The sequence below is a fragment of the Lycium ferocissimum genome, chromosome 3, assembly GCF_029784015.1.
Source record: "Lycium ferocissimum isolate CSIRO_LF1 chromosome 3, AGI_CSIRO_Lferr_CH_V1, whole genome shotgun sequence".
NCBI lineage: Eukaryota > Viridiplantae > Streptophyta > Magnoliopsida > Solanales > Solanaceae > Lycium > Lycium ferocissimum.
The window spans coordinates 21,347,404-21,362,872 of record NC_081344.1 but is presented as its reverse complement, the minus strand read 5'-3'; the positions used below and the strand labels follow the sequence as shown (position 1 = coordinate 21,362,872).

The 15,469-nt window shown below is 34.4% G+C and overlaps 1 protein-coding gene across 1 annotated transcript; it reads right to left on the bottom strand.

Annotated features, from left to right (window-relative positions):
• Positions 1 to 10,834: 10,834 nt before the first annotated feature.
• Positions 10,835 to 13,527, bottom strand: LOC132050023 ((S)-8-oxocitronellyl enol synthase ISY1-like). Its single transcript, XM_059441032.1, has 3 exons — positions 13,122 to 13,527; positions 11,905 to 12,580; positions 10,835 to 11,489 (listed from the first exon to the last, which is right to left on the bottom strand). Exons 1-3 carry the CDS (start codon positions 13,158 to 13,160, stop codon positions 11,035 to 11,037), a joined length of 1,170 nt encoding a protein of 389 aa, XP_059297015.1. The 5' UTR covers positions 13,161 to 13,527; the 3' UTR covers positions 10,835 to 11,034.
• Positions 13,528 to 15,469: the final 1,942 nt, after the last annotated feature.

Sequence of the window (15,469 nt, the reverse complement as noted above, 5' to 3'; positions counted from 1 at the left end):
GTGCGTGACGGTAGATGAGTTGTGGCTCTGGCGTTCTTTCTATTTCGACAATATTTTAATTTCCATTAAGTCATAGTAATAGTATTATGAAAAAATTAGGGATTTTAGTCCCTCAATTATGCTATATTTCAGTTTGGTCTTTGTATAATTAGATTGAGTATATTTAACTTTCTATTAATATAATTGTGCGGTTTTGGTCTCTCAAACAGTCAAACTAACTATGGATAGAACTTAATGGAATCAATATTTAAAACAAATTAAATAAAAGAGAAAACAAAAGATGAGGAGAAGTTCAATAAATTTACACTCTTTTCGAATTTTGTAGCCTTATAACTGACGAGGTGAGTGCATTTGAAACTAATGCAGCGCTCTCAGCTTCTATCTGATCGAAAAGTCAAAGGTCTGATCACGCGTACTAGACTAAGGCTTAACGAACTAAGGGCTTAACGAAGTAAGAACCGTTTTCTTTAGCAGTGGTAGAGGATGTTATATAAAACAAAAAATAGAACGAAGCTCCTAGGTCCTAGCAGACAAAGGGGTGGTTAGATTACATGGATTAGCGGGTTATCCGTCCCAACAAAAAATTTGATTAAATTTATCATCTATCATATATCAAAAGTGGAACTACATTCCTGAAATTATAATTTCGAGATTATAATTGAATAACCTTATTTTGAATCGAACAACCAGTAAGATTATTTCTTATCAGTGCTTTCGTTCATGAAAGTCTCACCTATCAAGGAAGTATAACAAAGAAAGCCATAACAGAAGGATCAAATGGAGACCAAGAAGGAGGGGAAGAAAATTTTCTGGACTAATTTGATCATGATTTGTATTTGGAGGGAATGAGCTGACAGTGAATGACCTCTTATTCAATGCTTATCAATCACGGCCTAGACTTCGCAATAGCTAACCTTCTCTTTTGTTTTTCTTAATTTTCAAAACTTAGAAAAATACAAATTTCGTTAAGTTTAAAGTCGTTGTTAGTTTGAAGGATCAAAATCATACATTTTTATCAGTTGAAGGTTAAAGATGTTCGATCGAATTATACAGGGACCAAAACTGAACTATAGCTATAATTCAGGACTAAAATCACTATTTTGTATTACTTCTTTTTTGTAGTACAATTTTCATAAACTTTATTAATTCAAATACATTTAATTAAGTTTCAAAATTAAGTTTTAATCAAACTTATTGAAATGCATTTTAGGTGAGATTAACCATGAACATAAACACATGGAAGCAAATGATCTATAGAGGTTATATTAATTAGTTACAGTTAAGAATTACTTGTTGCTTATTTCTGATCCGGAGGAGATTGATTTTATTTCCTGTGAAAAAATTCTTTCGAGTATATGATCATTTTCATAAAAAATCGATAAAAAAATTCACAAACCAATAAATAGAACATTAATTTTTTTTATAGAGAATCATTTCCTGATTTCCTCTATAACGGAGCTCATAATTTGCCAGAGTTTCTTTTTAATTTTGTTAAACATTTGTATACTAGTATATAGTGATACTTGTTGGGTTTAATTGATAGGTTGAATGGGAAATGGAGGGAAAGAAGTGAGGGAAAAATGAGTTGTTCCCTCTGTTTATGAAATAAGCATTTGTCCCTCATAGCATGAAAAGAAAGTTTTCTACTTAAAGTAGAAGCACTCCTTCGTGTTGCTAAAGCGGTCAAGAAAAGGCTCCTCCTTACGCCGTCGTCGCTTGGATTTGGATTTGGATTTGGTCAAATGATCTGATTGATTGATAATCTTTTTGGACCAAATTTCATTTAATTTTAATTATTTAATTAAATAATAATTAATTAATTAATTAAAGATCCTGACCCGCGACCCAACCCGTTTTCTTTCTTTCGGATCCGCTAACAAAAGGCCTATCTAGAGAGGCTGTTGAAAGATCATCGAGGGGAATGGGGTTAAGGCCTAGGACAAGTCATCATGGCGGTAACTCTACCTAGTAGACTGGAGATCCCAAGAACTAGGTTCAAAGAGATCAAACAAAGTTATGAATGACGGTTCAACATTGTCAAATAACCAATGTACATTGTCAAAGTGAAATCCTTCTATCCTGGGAGGAGAAAGTACAAAATCAGAAAGTATAAACCAATGTAAAACAGAATCTAGAAAAACGAAAATAATACCCGAGGTTGAATGTTACTTTCTCCGTCTCAATTTATGTGGCACCATTTGACTTGGCACAGAATTTAAAAAAGAAAAGAAAACTCTTGAAATTTGTGGTCCAAAACAAGCTTTAGCTATTTGTGTAGCTGCAAATCATTTCATAAAGTTAAATTGTTTGTAAATATAGAAAGGTGACATTCTTTTTGGAACAGACTAAAAAGAAAAGTGTGCCACATAAATCGGAACAGATGAAGTAATTACTTTCTTTGTTTCAATTTATATGAGGGTTGATCTATTTGAATAGTCAAATAGCTCTTTCTTTGACTCAATTTCAAATATAGATTCTTTGAGTATTTTATAATAAAATTTACATATTTGAAAATTACATAAAAAGTATAAGTCTGCATAATTAATAATTCACAATATATGAAAAAAGTTGGAGAAAATCATAGTCAAAGAAAGAGCTCTCTGACTCCCCAAATAGGTCAACCCTCGTATAAATTGGGACAAAGGGAGTAATTATAAGGATGTCTTAATAATATTACCATTTTGTATTCCCAAACTCTTCTTTAAAGTAAAAATAGTCAGTGTTGTGATTTGAAAAAATCATTAAAGAGAAGGATAATTTTGGAAAAAAATAAATAATAACTTCTTCGGACTTTGAAAATTCAAAAGATCTAGACCAAAGGAAAAAAAAAATCACTTATTTTGAACTGGATGGAATAATTATTATCATTTGTTTATAACAACTTTGAATGATCATAAGCATTCTTTTTCATTTTCAATTACTCCCTTGTCCATTTTTGTAACACCATTTACTATATTAGATATGGATTTAAAGTTATTAATTTGATCTTAGATGATATACAAGTTGTAGTGAAATATTAAAGCAGTGAACTAAATAGTTAGTTTGAAGGATAAAATATCACCTTAAATTTGGTTATAATAAATCTGAATTTAAAATTGTAATTTGAGATTGTATAAAATGATAACATTAACAGAATTGTCTCAAACACTTTGATACGTTCAAGAATAAAAGAGCACATTATATAAATTGAACAAAAAGAGTATTTAGGAATTTATATTGGAAAACCGTCCATATTCATCAACCCTGGTCGAATTGAAATAGTGGATGTGATCACTTTCAAGGATTAAGTTATTTCTTCTTCTTTGTTCCCCTTATTTCTTTCTTTTCTAATTCTTGTGAATGGATTGAAAAAGGAAAGAGAGAATGTACATGGACCACCATAAGAGATTCGGACATTTCACCTATGTGGTGGAAGACTATAGCCAATTCTCAGATAGGGATCAAGCAGTTTTTTTTTTTTTTTTTTTTTTTTTTTTTTTTTTTAATAAAGATACTTTTGTTGATACTACTAATTGTTACAAGTAGAGGCTTACATATGGTATATAGTATTCATAAAACCTTATAAAATGTTGAATTCTCTTAACATATTTTAAAAATTGATTAAGTTCTAAGAATTTGAGCTCCCTTGAATAAATCTAGCTCCACCACTAGGGAGAAGACGAAAGATGCACATTTTAGGGGCAAAGTAGTGTTTTTCTCTTTCCTAATCAACAACAATTGTTATTTTAATTCCTTTGGCATTGTATATGAAAAAGTGAAAATTCAGTTAATTTCTTGTCTAAATTAAATTGGAGGTATTATAAGCACCTAAGCTCAATAGAACTTTATTAATATCGTGCACCACATGATTTAAGAAGTGATGAGTTATGACATTTAATAGTTTTGATGATCAACATACACACCAAGGACCAGGTCCTTGATCGTGTCCCCAAGCATCATGCGAACGTGACATACCGTAAAGTGCGTGACACCTCTCCAACAGTGCAGAGCCACAACAGAACAGTAGTCGTACGCTTCCGCTAAAAGACAAGGATCATTGTAACGTCTCTATCTATATCACATGCCACTCATATGATCCTCACATGCTCTCATTGGTTCCCTATATAAACAACATGTTGGCATTTGTTTAACCTAACACTTCAAATCATATTATTCTCATTGTTAAAAAGAGTAGCCGCCACTGTTTTCAAGCATGACAAAGCATGATCATCCTAAGCATGTTTTCAAGCTTGACAAAGCTCTGTATGGCTTAAAGCAGGCTCCTCGAGCATGGTATAAAAGATTATCAAAATTCCTTCTGGAAAATGGGTTTACAAGAGGTAGAATTGACAACACTCTGTTTCTAAAGAAAATAGGGAAGAATCTGGCATTGTGCAAGTATATGTTGATGATATTATCTTTGATGCCACTCTTGATTCCCTATGTGAAGAAGTTTTCTAAGCCTCACGGAAGCTGAATTTGAAATAAACATGATGGGGTAGCTAAACTTCTTCGGGATCGCAAGTCAAGCAATCTCAAAAGGGCACCATGATTAGTCAACAAAAGTACATCAAGGAACTCGCTTAAAAGATTTGAAATGGAAAATGCAAAGCCTATCGATACCCTATAGAACCGCTACTAAGTCGACATGGTCGAACCGTCCTTTGGTAACGAAACCATGATGAGGTATCATCGTCACGTATACCTAATCAAGCAATAGGCTCGATATTGTTTTCGCAGTGGTCAGTTAAGTTCCAATCAAGTCCTAAAGCGTCTCATTTGAAAGCTGCTAATATTGAGGTATCTTAAAAGTTCTCAAGACCTGGTCCTCTTCTATCCCTCTGGAGACAATTTTGACTTGGTTGGTTATGTTGATGCTGATTATGCTGGTTACTTGGTGGGATAGAAAGAGTACCTCTGGAATGGTACATTTTCTAGGGTCATGTTTGATCTCATGGGGTACAAAGAAACAGAACTTTGTGGCTCTTTCTACTGCTGAGGCAGAGTATGTGGTTGCTACCTCTTGCTGTGCTCAACTGCTGTGGATCAAACAACAACTTAAGGATTTTGGTGTCTTCACTGATTGTGTGCCTCTAATGTATGACAATACCGGTGCACTTAGTATGGCAAAAAATCCAGTGCACCACAAAAGAACCAAGCACATTGATGTGAGACATCATTTTCTAAGGGATAATGTGGAGAAGGGTTTGATTTGCATGAAGTTCTGCAACACAGAAGATCAAATTGCAGATATCTTCACCAAGGCACTGAGCAGAGAGCAATTTGAAAGGAATCGTCTGGAGTTGGCTTGATCAATCTCAACTAATGTCCCTCAATGATTAACTATGTCAAGAGAAAAGGTACAATGCTTAAAGTGTTTTTTAGAGACATCTAACTCACTCTTATATTGTTACAGGTATGAGCACATGGCACTCTCAAGACAACATAAGCACTGGAGACATTGCATATTTCGGAGTTACTGCCTAAGCTTTATAAAAAATAGTCAAGGGACCAGGTCCCTCTGACTCGGGTTAGTAGTCTATTCAGTACTTACATACTTTTGAATTGTCGAGTGCCATTTCATCAATTGTTTCCGCCTCCCTTTCAAAATCCTAAAGTTGAATCATTACAACTCTTCAAAACCAACCCGACTTAAATGAAACGTTTCATTCTGCCAAAGGGAACCGATTTTGTCACCCACTTTTAACACCCAAACCATAAATTATCTCTCTCACTTTACTCTCAAACATTCAAGCCTTCATCGTTCATATCCTCTCACATTTCTTTGCTCTAAAATCGATCATGTCAAACAAAGAAACTTTATCCCCTAATGCCTCAGAAGCCAACCCCTCTCATTCCTCTCCCAAACGGCCTACTTCAAACAACCCACAAACAAGTTTGTCGTCTCCAACAGTCCCCATTCCAAAAGACCAAAACCCTAAAATGTCCTTACCAAAACCTGCTGTTGGTTCCTCTAGAACTCGTAAGAGCTAAATCCCAAATAAGTTCGTGCCTACTTCCACTTCCTTTGAGAAACCCAATTCAAAAGGAAGCACTCATACTATGACAACTTCTCAATATCTTGAGGAAATTGATGAGAAGGATGATAATATTGAAGTGACAAGTCAAGGAGTGGAAACAGAGGATGTATGTGCAACTGAAAGGGGAACTTAAATGAAGTGCCTCAAAACTCAAGTAACCCAACTTCTCTTGAAAATATGGATGTTTTTGGTGATTTGGGTAAAAATGTGGTAACTAGCGATGAATCTATGAAGGATATGGTAGATGATGTTGTTGATACTGTACTTGGTAACAGTGGCGAGATGGAAACTGAGGAAGTGAGTGCTCAAACTCAGGGGGAACAGGGTAGTTTAGGACATACTGTGGTGACAGATGGACCTGTCCCTCTGAGGTAGCGTCTGCCTCCAAACTAGTGTCTATAATTGCAGTTCCTTGGAAAGAAACTTCATCTGAAAGGAAAGCCTCTTCAGAGGAGGAACTTAGTTCCTCTAGCCACTCTGAGAAGGTTAACTCTGAAGGTAATGAGATAAACTCTGATGATGATGTTATATTGAGAACTATATATGGGCAGAGGTCTGGGGGTACTAAGAAGATAAAAAAGGAGAAAAGCAGGAGAAAACATTTTGCAGATAGGAAGCCTTCTCATAAACAAAGAAAAAGACCTCCTACCACTAGACAGAAGTCTCAGGCAAGACTAGACTCTGCCTTACAAGTTAACAAAGAAAAGACTACTAGTAAGAGGCAAAGGCAAGTAAATTTGGCAAATTTGAGTAAGTTGAGAGATCAAGAGGAAGAGGTGATTGACGTGTCTGATAAAGAAGAAGAGAGGAGTAAGCCACATTGGTCAGAAAAAAATTCCAAAAGAAGAAAGAAATCCGTGGCTTTTGAGGAGAGAGCTGTGGATGAAGGAGGTGTAAGCAACAGTGATGAAGGAGGTGACAGTGATGAAGGAGGTGATAGTGAAGATAATGAAGAATGTGAGAAGGAAAAAGCAGTGAAAAAGGGGAAGAAGCAGTGAAAAAGGGGAAGAAGGTATCAAAATCCCCTAAGAAGAGAAAAAACGTTGTTAGTAAGGAGACAGGTTCCTCCAAAAGAATAAGAGTTAGCACAGAGGGACCTGGTTCTTTAAAGAAAGGAAAGCAGAAGAAGGAGGATGTGAGAACCAAACAACAGCTAGAGGAGGAAAGACAAAACAATCTAAAAGTAAGCAAAGTTTTGTTGGTAAGTTTGACCTGCAGATTGTTGGGCACAAAGCGTTGGAGGAATTAATGGAAGTTCTCAAATCTCAAAATGGGAGCACTTGATGGAAGGTCTTGCAATAGCTTATGAAAAAGAAGTAGCCGACTTCTTTATAAACCTTAGGTACACTGATGATTACTCATTGGTTTGCAAAGTTGGTACAGTGGAGTTCAACCTCGATGAAGAGCAGTTGGGAACAATTCTTGGTGTTCCAATTGATGGAATAAGTAGATTAGAGGAAGGAGACAAGGCTACTGCAGACTTCAAGCTTCACATAGTCAAAATAGGAGAGTAAGTGACCACTGAGACTGTCTGTAAGAAACAAATGAAATCTCAGTATCAGTTGCTCTTTGAGTTTGTGAACAAGGCCATGCTCCCTCAGATTGAGAAAAGGTGTATTGCTTCCAAGACAGACCTGGTCCTTATGGAAATTCTAGATGGTGGGCACTTGATCAGTTTGCCTGGCATAATGTTGCAACACATGATAAAGGTGGTGGATCTCAAGGATGGTAAGCATGGTCTTCTCTATGGATTTTTCCTTACCAAAGTGTTTCAGAATTTCAAAGTACCTACTGTAAAAGCCTTTAAAGGGAACAAGAAGCAAATGTTCTGTATGCCCACATTGGAGGGGTGTGAATTTATTCCTAAAAAGGGAAGAGCAGGAACCACTTCCACTATCTCGAGTCTGATTGAGGCAAATGAGAAAATCTTAGCTGATGTTGAGAGGTTGCAGGTTGAGAACACCTTGTTAAAGTCTGAAATCACCAGACTGAAAGTGAAGGGACCTGGTCTCAGTGGTGATACAACAAAAGAAATTGCAGAGTTGAGAGAGGAGAATTCTAGTCTAACGCAGAAAGTTGCAGGGGTCCAGGAGCAAATCTCTTGTCCAATCACAAAGCTGCAAATACTAGACTGGACATGATGTTCAAAGCCTTCAACCCTGTCAACCCATCCAACCCTGACTTTTTCCTCTTCATCCAATTTCTTGAAACCTGTCCTTAGTTTTTCTTTGTTGTTTTCTGTATTAGTGATCCTGGCATTTTGACAATTATTTTAGTATGTTTGTGTTGAATTGATTACTATGTTTTTGCCTTAAAATATTGTTCTGAATGGCAATTTTTCTGATTTCTGCATATGTTTTCCTTAATGTTGCTATGATTGATTCTGTTGGTACTCATGCTGAGTTGCCCAAGTGGCTTGAGTTAATGGTTCTGAACTTCTTAAAGCTTGTGCCAACTAATGTCTCTTTTCAATGATGCCAAAAGGGGGAAGAGGTGTAGTGTTTTTAAGTGTTTTTTTTTTACAAGTGTTTATCCTTAAGTAATGCTGCATAGATGTGGTAAGATGGAAAATGTTAGCATGTTGATGAGAGCATAATTCACAAAGGGAACCTGGTTCTCTGAATGAAAATGAGAATGCTATAGCTACATGTTGTTGAGGTCAAATCTGCAGAGGGAACCTGGTTCTCAGGGGAACATCACTTACGAGTTTGTCATCATCAAAAAGGGGGAAATTGACGAGTTATGACATTTTATAGTTTTGATGATCGACATATACACCAAGGACCAGGTCCTTGATCAGGTCCCCTGAACACTGTACGAACGTGACAAATGGTAAAGCCGTGGCAATCGTTCGACAGCAAGAGCCACAATGGAACAAAGAGATGCATGTTGGCTAAAAGACAAGGATAATTGTAACGTCTCTATCTATATCACATGCCACTCACATAATCCTTACACGCTTTCATTGGTTCCCTATATAAACAACATGTTGGCATTTGTTTAACCTAGCACTTCAAATCATATTATTCTCATTGTTGAAAAGAGCAGCCACCACTGTTTTCTCAGAGCTTTCAAGATCAAGGCTAAATAATTCCATGGACCAAATCCCAAGACTGAAGATGTCTTAAGTCCTAGGTTGTTTAGTCTTTGTCTTCTTGGTCTTAATATTGTAAACCTACACTTCTTTTAAGAAGGGTTCTGTAGATATTTGGTTTTTCAAGCTTTTTGTGTAAACATAGGACTATAGTTAGTAATGGTGAGTTAAGGTTCAGCTAGAGTTAGTTGAATCAGTTGGTTCTTGGCTAGAGTTAGTTAAGGGCTTTTGCTTGCAATAGAATTATTATAAGGGGAGGGATTAATGGGCTAATTCCTAGGTTGCGAAAGGCTTGTAATCTGAAAAGTTGCTCAGTTAGTGAAGTTGAAAATTTTACTGATGTAGGTCGTGGTTTTTAATCCCTTGAGCAAGGAGTTTTCCACGTAAATATCGCGTCTCATTTACTTTTATTTTTGCTTGAGGGAACAGATAAGGAACCTGGTCTCTTATTTATTTTTTGGTGGACTCTTAGTTTCTATCAAGAAGGAATACAAATTTATCCATGCTTACTTGTAATAATCAAGGTATATATATATTCTCACCTCATTTCATCACTAAGCTACCAAAAAAATTTGTGATTTAATGTACACAATCAATGTGAATAAGTTTTTCCGCTGTAGAGTTTACAATAATTATTACCACAGATTTCACAGTCCTTGAAATTTCATCTAGAAACAGATTGCGTGCAAAAGTTTGGTTTTGACAAATGAGGGAAGACTTATGAATCCGGTGACTATAACCTAAAAAGATCCTTTTCAATGCTGTATTCATCCAGCATCACAAATTTTCTTTTTCACACTATAGCATGACATTAGGCACGTTAATTGCTTTGATGGACTAGTTTGTCGTATGTGGAATTAGGAAGTAAATTTCTCAAACCGTCACTCCGTCACTCAGACTCAAGTATGTGAAATTACTTAGTAAAGTCACTTAATTTATTTTTGTATCGATAAAATAATTTAATTTGATTTTTAGTAACTATTTTTCTTAAAACCAAAATATCTTATTTTGTCATTGTATATCTTTTTTTATGAAATGTATTTTATCAATCATTCGAGTCATATCATGCCTTGAGCCTTTGGTCTATCGGAAACAACATCTCTATCTTCCATGGTAGAGGTAATGTCTGTGTACACACTACGCTACCGGAATCCCACTTTATGAGATCTTCTTGTTGTATTCGAGTCATATCATGGGTCACTAAACATAAACAAAGACGATCTAATGTTTTGTGGTTCAAATAACATTAGTCAAAATCAAAATCTTTTTTTCGTCGTCCCAAAATGTATTAAAATAAATAACGAAGTTGTTTGTTGGAAAAATTGCAATTTTTTTTATAGTTCAAAATGACTTTTATCAATAAATAGACTTTTGCTGATGAAAAATTTGTCACTAATTATTATCTTAATTAATGACAGTTTCAATTGTTTTTAATTTGTTGTTAAAATAATGTCATTGCGTCACTAGAAATTATGTCGATTTGAGTAAACTTCTTATTTTTGTACGCACAATTTTATCGTCCCTAATGTTTATACAATATTTTTGTTTTGAATAATTCATTTATTTTATTTAATATTTAGAATTATAAATGGTACAATAAATTTCCTCATGATCGAATATAACACATTTTCGCAAATTCAAATGTTTAAAGGATAAAATTATATATGTTGTGTCATGTCAGATTTCTAGTGGGTATATATTAGGATAACTACCATAATAATGATTTTAAAATTATAGTCTATATAATTGAGTTATTTTAAAGTGACAAATACAAATTCAATTAAAAAAAAAAAAAACAAATTCAATGACTTGGTAAAATTAACACTTAAATGGATGACCACAAGTGAATTTAAACCTATTATTCTCTTATCTTAAACATTTTTTCACACATAACAAATCCCAAAACACAGATCAAACTAATTAAGGAACAATTTTGCAGGCTTTCACCTTATAAATCCATGAGATGAAGGAATTTTTGGAGTTCCTAAAACCCAAAAAACCATGTTCCTTGCTCTTGTTCATAGTATCCAATGGACACTCTCCACTAAGAATAATATCAACAAACCACCAACCTCCAATCTCATCCAATTTACTTGGTACCAATCCATTCTCCTTCACAATCTCATCCCAAATTTGTCCTTTATCCTTCATCATCTCCTCCAATGTCCATCTCTTTTTCTCATCAAATTCCTCAACTTCCACTTCAAATTCCTCAGCTAAAACCTCCCACAAATGCTTCCACTTGAACACATCTCCATTGCTAACATCAAACGCCTCGTTCTTCGCGTTTGGATCAACCGATGCCCATATTTGATGCTCGGCAATTAAATCTGCATCTGAACAATCCGAATATCCGTCCCACGCTGATTTAACACCTGAAAATAGGAGTGACAAAATTAGCTCATGAAAACATGATCCATCCAATCGCCCCAAGTTTGGGCTGATCATCGACCCACCTATTTACTAGCTTATCCAATTTCAGCCCAAATTGATCCATGAGAAATATTGTCAAAATATTTTCAAAAAGACTTTTTTTTTTTTTTGTTTGAATGTTATATATAGTCATAATGGAAAATACATAAATTAGGTATTACAAATTTATAAAAGAACAAAAAGGAAATTAAAACGTTGTTAGAATTTGGCGGATTGGGTTATGAGCCGCTTTTTAGTTTATTTCAGCCCAACCCAAATAACTTTTAGACTGGTCAATAGCACGTCCATTTATTAACTCAATCCATTTTGACTCACCCAAATTCAGTTCAACCTGTTCATTTGACAGCCAAAACTTACCTGGAAATCTCAATGGCGACCCCTCGTGTTTACATATAGCTGCATAAACACACAGAGTTCCACTAATGTTCATCAAACTATATGGTGAAAACCCCAAAATCAGCCCTGGCCTATGAACCGACCATGTTAATCCTTCTTTTTTCTTCACCTCCTCAAACAAGATATCCTCAAGAGTGTAGTAGAAATTAGGTATGGGTAAACGAGGCAAACCCTCATGATGTGGTGTATCATGAGCTACTTTCCCAAACAATTCAAATGAACCATGGTAATGTTTTCGACCTGTTTGTAAACATATATGCGACAAATTGGGACAACTGGGGATAATAACATCAAGCACATTTTGTAACATTTTTCCATTGGTTTCACAGTTTTCAACCTCTGTGGACTTACTGGCCCAAGTCACGTAAAACACGTGGGTAACATCAGTGAGAACGGATAGTTTTGATTGGGTATCTTCTTGGTTTGATATGTCACATTGGACGTACTCAATAGGGTGATCGGTATTCCACGACGGTCTAGGGCGTCGTGCAACGCCGTAGACCTTCCAAGGACCGCTAGGGGTGTCAGCCAGAGGGAGGATCTCGGCAAGACTATTGCCAACGATGCCGGTGACTCCGATGATTAGAGCAACGCTTTCATAGTTTTGTGGAGCATCATCTTCTTCTTCGAATTTTTTCTGGGTGATTAAGAATGAGATTTTATTAGATTGTTGAAGAAATTGAAGATAACGGTAAAAAACACACTTAAACTATCATTTTTTCACATGTTTCCCACTTTAACTATCAACAAAATTGTTCTTATATGACATCCTTTTCTTTTTAGATTTTTTTTTTTGATAATATACTCTTATCTTTTTAATCAGTCTAAAAAGAATGTTACTTTTTTATAATTAAAAATGTTACACTTCTATAATTAGCAATTTTAATGAAATAATTTATAATCACATAAATATCTGACGTTTATTTTAGATCACAAATTTAAAATAAAAAAATTATTTTTTAAATTTTGTGTCAAATCAAATAGCACCACATAAATTGAAACGGGGATGTTATTTATGTATTAAAACACACCCAACTATCACCGGATAAAAAAAGGAAACAACTGATTAACTGAAGTGTGAAACTCAAAAAAAAAAAATAGTTAGAGTTTGTTTTTGACAATTAACTCCAAAAAGAATAAGATGAAGCGGGATTTTTTTGGAGAGAGAAGTTAATTACCTTGGCAGCACCAATAGCTCCAGACCACCACCAGCTCATATTTTAATGTGGAAATTCAATCACAGTGATGGGTGAAGGAAACTTTGGGGATTACTGAGACAATATATGAAGGAAATTAAGGGAGTAAGACGCTTGGCTCTGTACTATGTATCCATGGACAAAAACATCTATGTTTGGAAGGACTTGTAGGAGGAAAACTCAGAACCAACAAACAAGAAAAAAGTCATACTTGCTGTTTTTTTTTTTTTTTTTTTTTTCTTTTTGGATTTTTCCCTGGGTATCTAATTTGGTATTGAAGTCCGATTAATTGAGATATGCGTTCCGAAATTTCAGAATAAAATACTTCTTACTGGTAGAACTTCATTTTCAAGATTTAAATCCTTAAAATATATGGAGTATAATAAGGATGGAAGTAAGACACGCCAAGTTTGGCTCTGTAGTATGTATCCTTGGACAGAAATATCTTTTTTGGAAGGACTTGTAGAAGGAAAACTGATGACCAATGCTTTTTTGACAGTGCTACATTTTCTTTTTTCTTCTTTCTTTTTCTATTTTTGTTGTGTTCTGTGCTTGTATTAAGGTTTAATTAATTTAAATTTACGGCAAAAAAAAAAAGTTCCATTTTGGGACGTAAATCTCCACCACAAGTGAATATATTTGGGATAAGGCGCTAGTACCCTTGAACTTTGGCCAAAGTTACTGCGACACAACTTATTTTTATTAGGATTCTATTATTTCTCTAAACTTTTTATTCCGTATTTTTTTGCACCTTATTTTGCACCTTATGTGGTAACGTGGGACGTGAGAACACCTCGTTCAAGCGCGTTGGAACTTGAAAAAAAAAAGGGCTCTAACCTATACGAAATGACCACGTGTCAGCTCCAAAACTGATTTTCAAGAGCTCTTCATTCCCATTTTATCATCCATTTTCAAGAGTTCCAAATCTAATTTTTTATCTCAAAATTCAACAAAAACTCAACTAAATCAGCACCAATCAAGCTCAAATTTCAACTACAACTTCACAACAACATCATCACCCGAACCCCAGTAATCAATTTGGCCAATAACCAAGAATTTCGACAAACCCATTTTTTTGTTCTTCAAGCTTTTTCAAGGTTCAACAATGGTGGATTCGAAATTCTTTCTTCATTTTCTTATCTTATCAACAACCAAGAATCTAGAATGAATTTAGCACTTGAATCTCAATTTTAAAACTTGAACAACCTTCGAATAGGCTCAACACCTCTAATTCTTTTTCAAGTTCATACACAAACAATAACAATTGTCCTTTTCATTTTTTCTAATTCTTTTTCAAGTTCATACACAAACAATAACTATAACAATTGTGCTTTTCATTTTTTCTAAATACAAAATAATATTTCCATTACATTTTGGAATTAAAAAGAAAACAAAAGGGAAGAAAATGAAATAGACTTAAAAAAAAAAAAGCGAAAGTACACGTGGCAAAGCGTGTATTTCACTACTTGCCAAATGTTTGGTTCTCTATGCCACGTCACAAGACTTGGTGACATTTATTACACTTTAAAATAGTTTAGGGGGTAATAATCCTAAGAAAAATAAGCGTGTCGCATTAACTCTTTTAAAGTTCGGAGGATGCTTTAGTCATTTGTCCTCGAAATAACTACAATTTATTGTGGAGATGAATCCCAACACCAAATAAAATTGTTTATCTTTCACTTTTTAAGACCCAATACTGGTTACTTTAGAGTTCATACAGATTCACAAGTCTCAAATTTCTGATGCAAAAATATTATTCTATTAGTCCTTTTCTGTCATTCTTTTTGTAAGCGAAGACGAATTAGTTTACTCATTCAAAAAATCCGATTGACATCTTATGTTCCTATTCACTTGCAAATTCTCATATCAATATATTTTGTTCTTACATTAAATGGCAAGTTTTGGTGGAAATATTTACTTCTAACAATTAAGAATATGCCAAATTCTATTTTACTACAAATATATTTCAAAGGGTTAAATTTTTTATTATTGATCGCATATAAGGTAAAAAATTTATTGCAATTTCAATTATAATACCTGTAAAAGGATAAATTATTCTCTTCTCTCGTTGTCCTTAATCCCCCCCCCCCCCCCCCACCCCCAATTCTTTTTTTTTTTTTTTTTTTTTAATTTTCTCTTCATTGTAGTTGGCTTTCGATTATATCCTAACGATTTCAAAAGCTACTTCCAATGCATTTCATATTCTAAAAGTATGTTTTAAATTGAAGCACATAAATATTATTAAATTATGTATACCTAACTATAATTATTAAGTGTCATTTCGACATTATTTCTAGAATTTGATATTGAATTAAAGACTATAATAACTG

Excerpts from the sequence above, each read along its gene's own strand:
- LOC132050023 (XM_059441032.1), bottom strand. The coding sequence starts at position 13,160 with ATGAGCTGGTGGTGGTCTGGAGCTATTGGTGCTGCCAAG. Across the intron at positions 12,581-13,121 it reads GAGCTATTGGTGCTGCCAAG|AAAAAATTCGAAGAAGAAGA; the intron begins GTAATTAACTTC and ends TTAATCACCCAG. Across the intron at positions 11,490-11,904 it reads GTCGCCATTGAGATTTCCAG|GTGTTAAATCAGCGTGGGAC; the intron begins GTAAGTTTTGGC and ends TCCTATTTTCAG.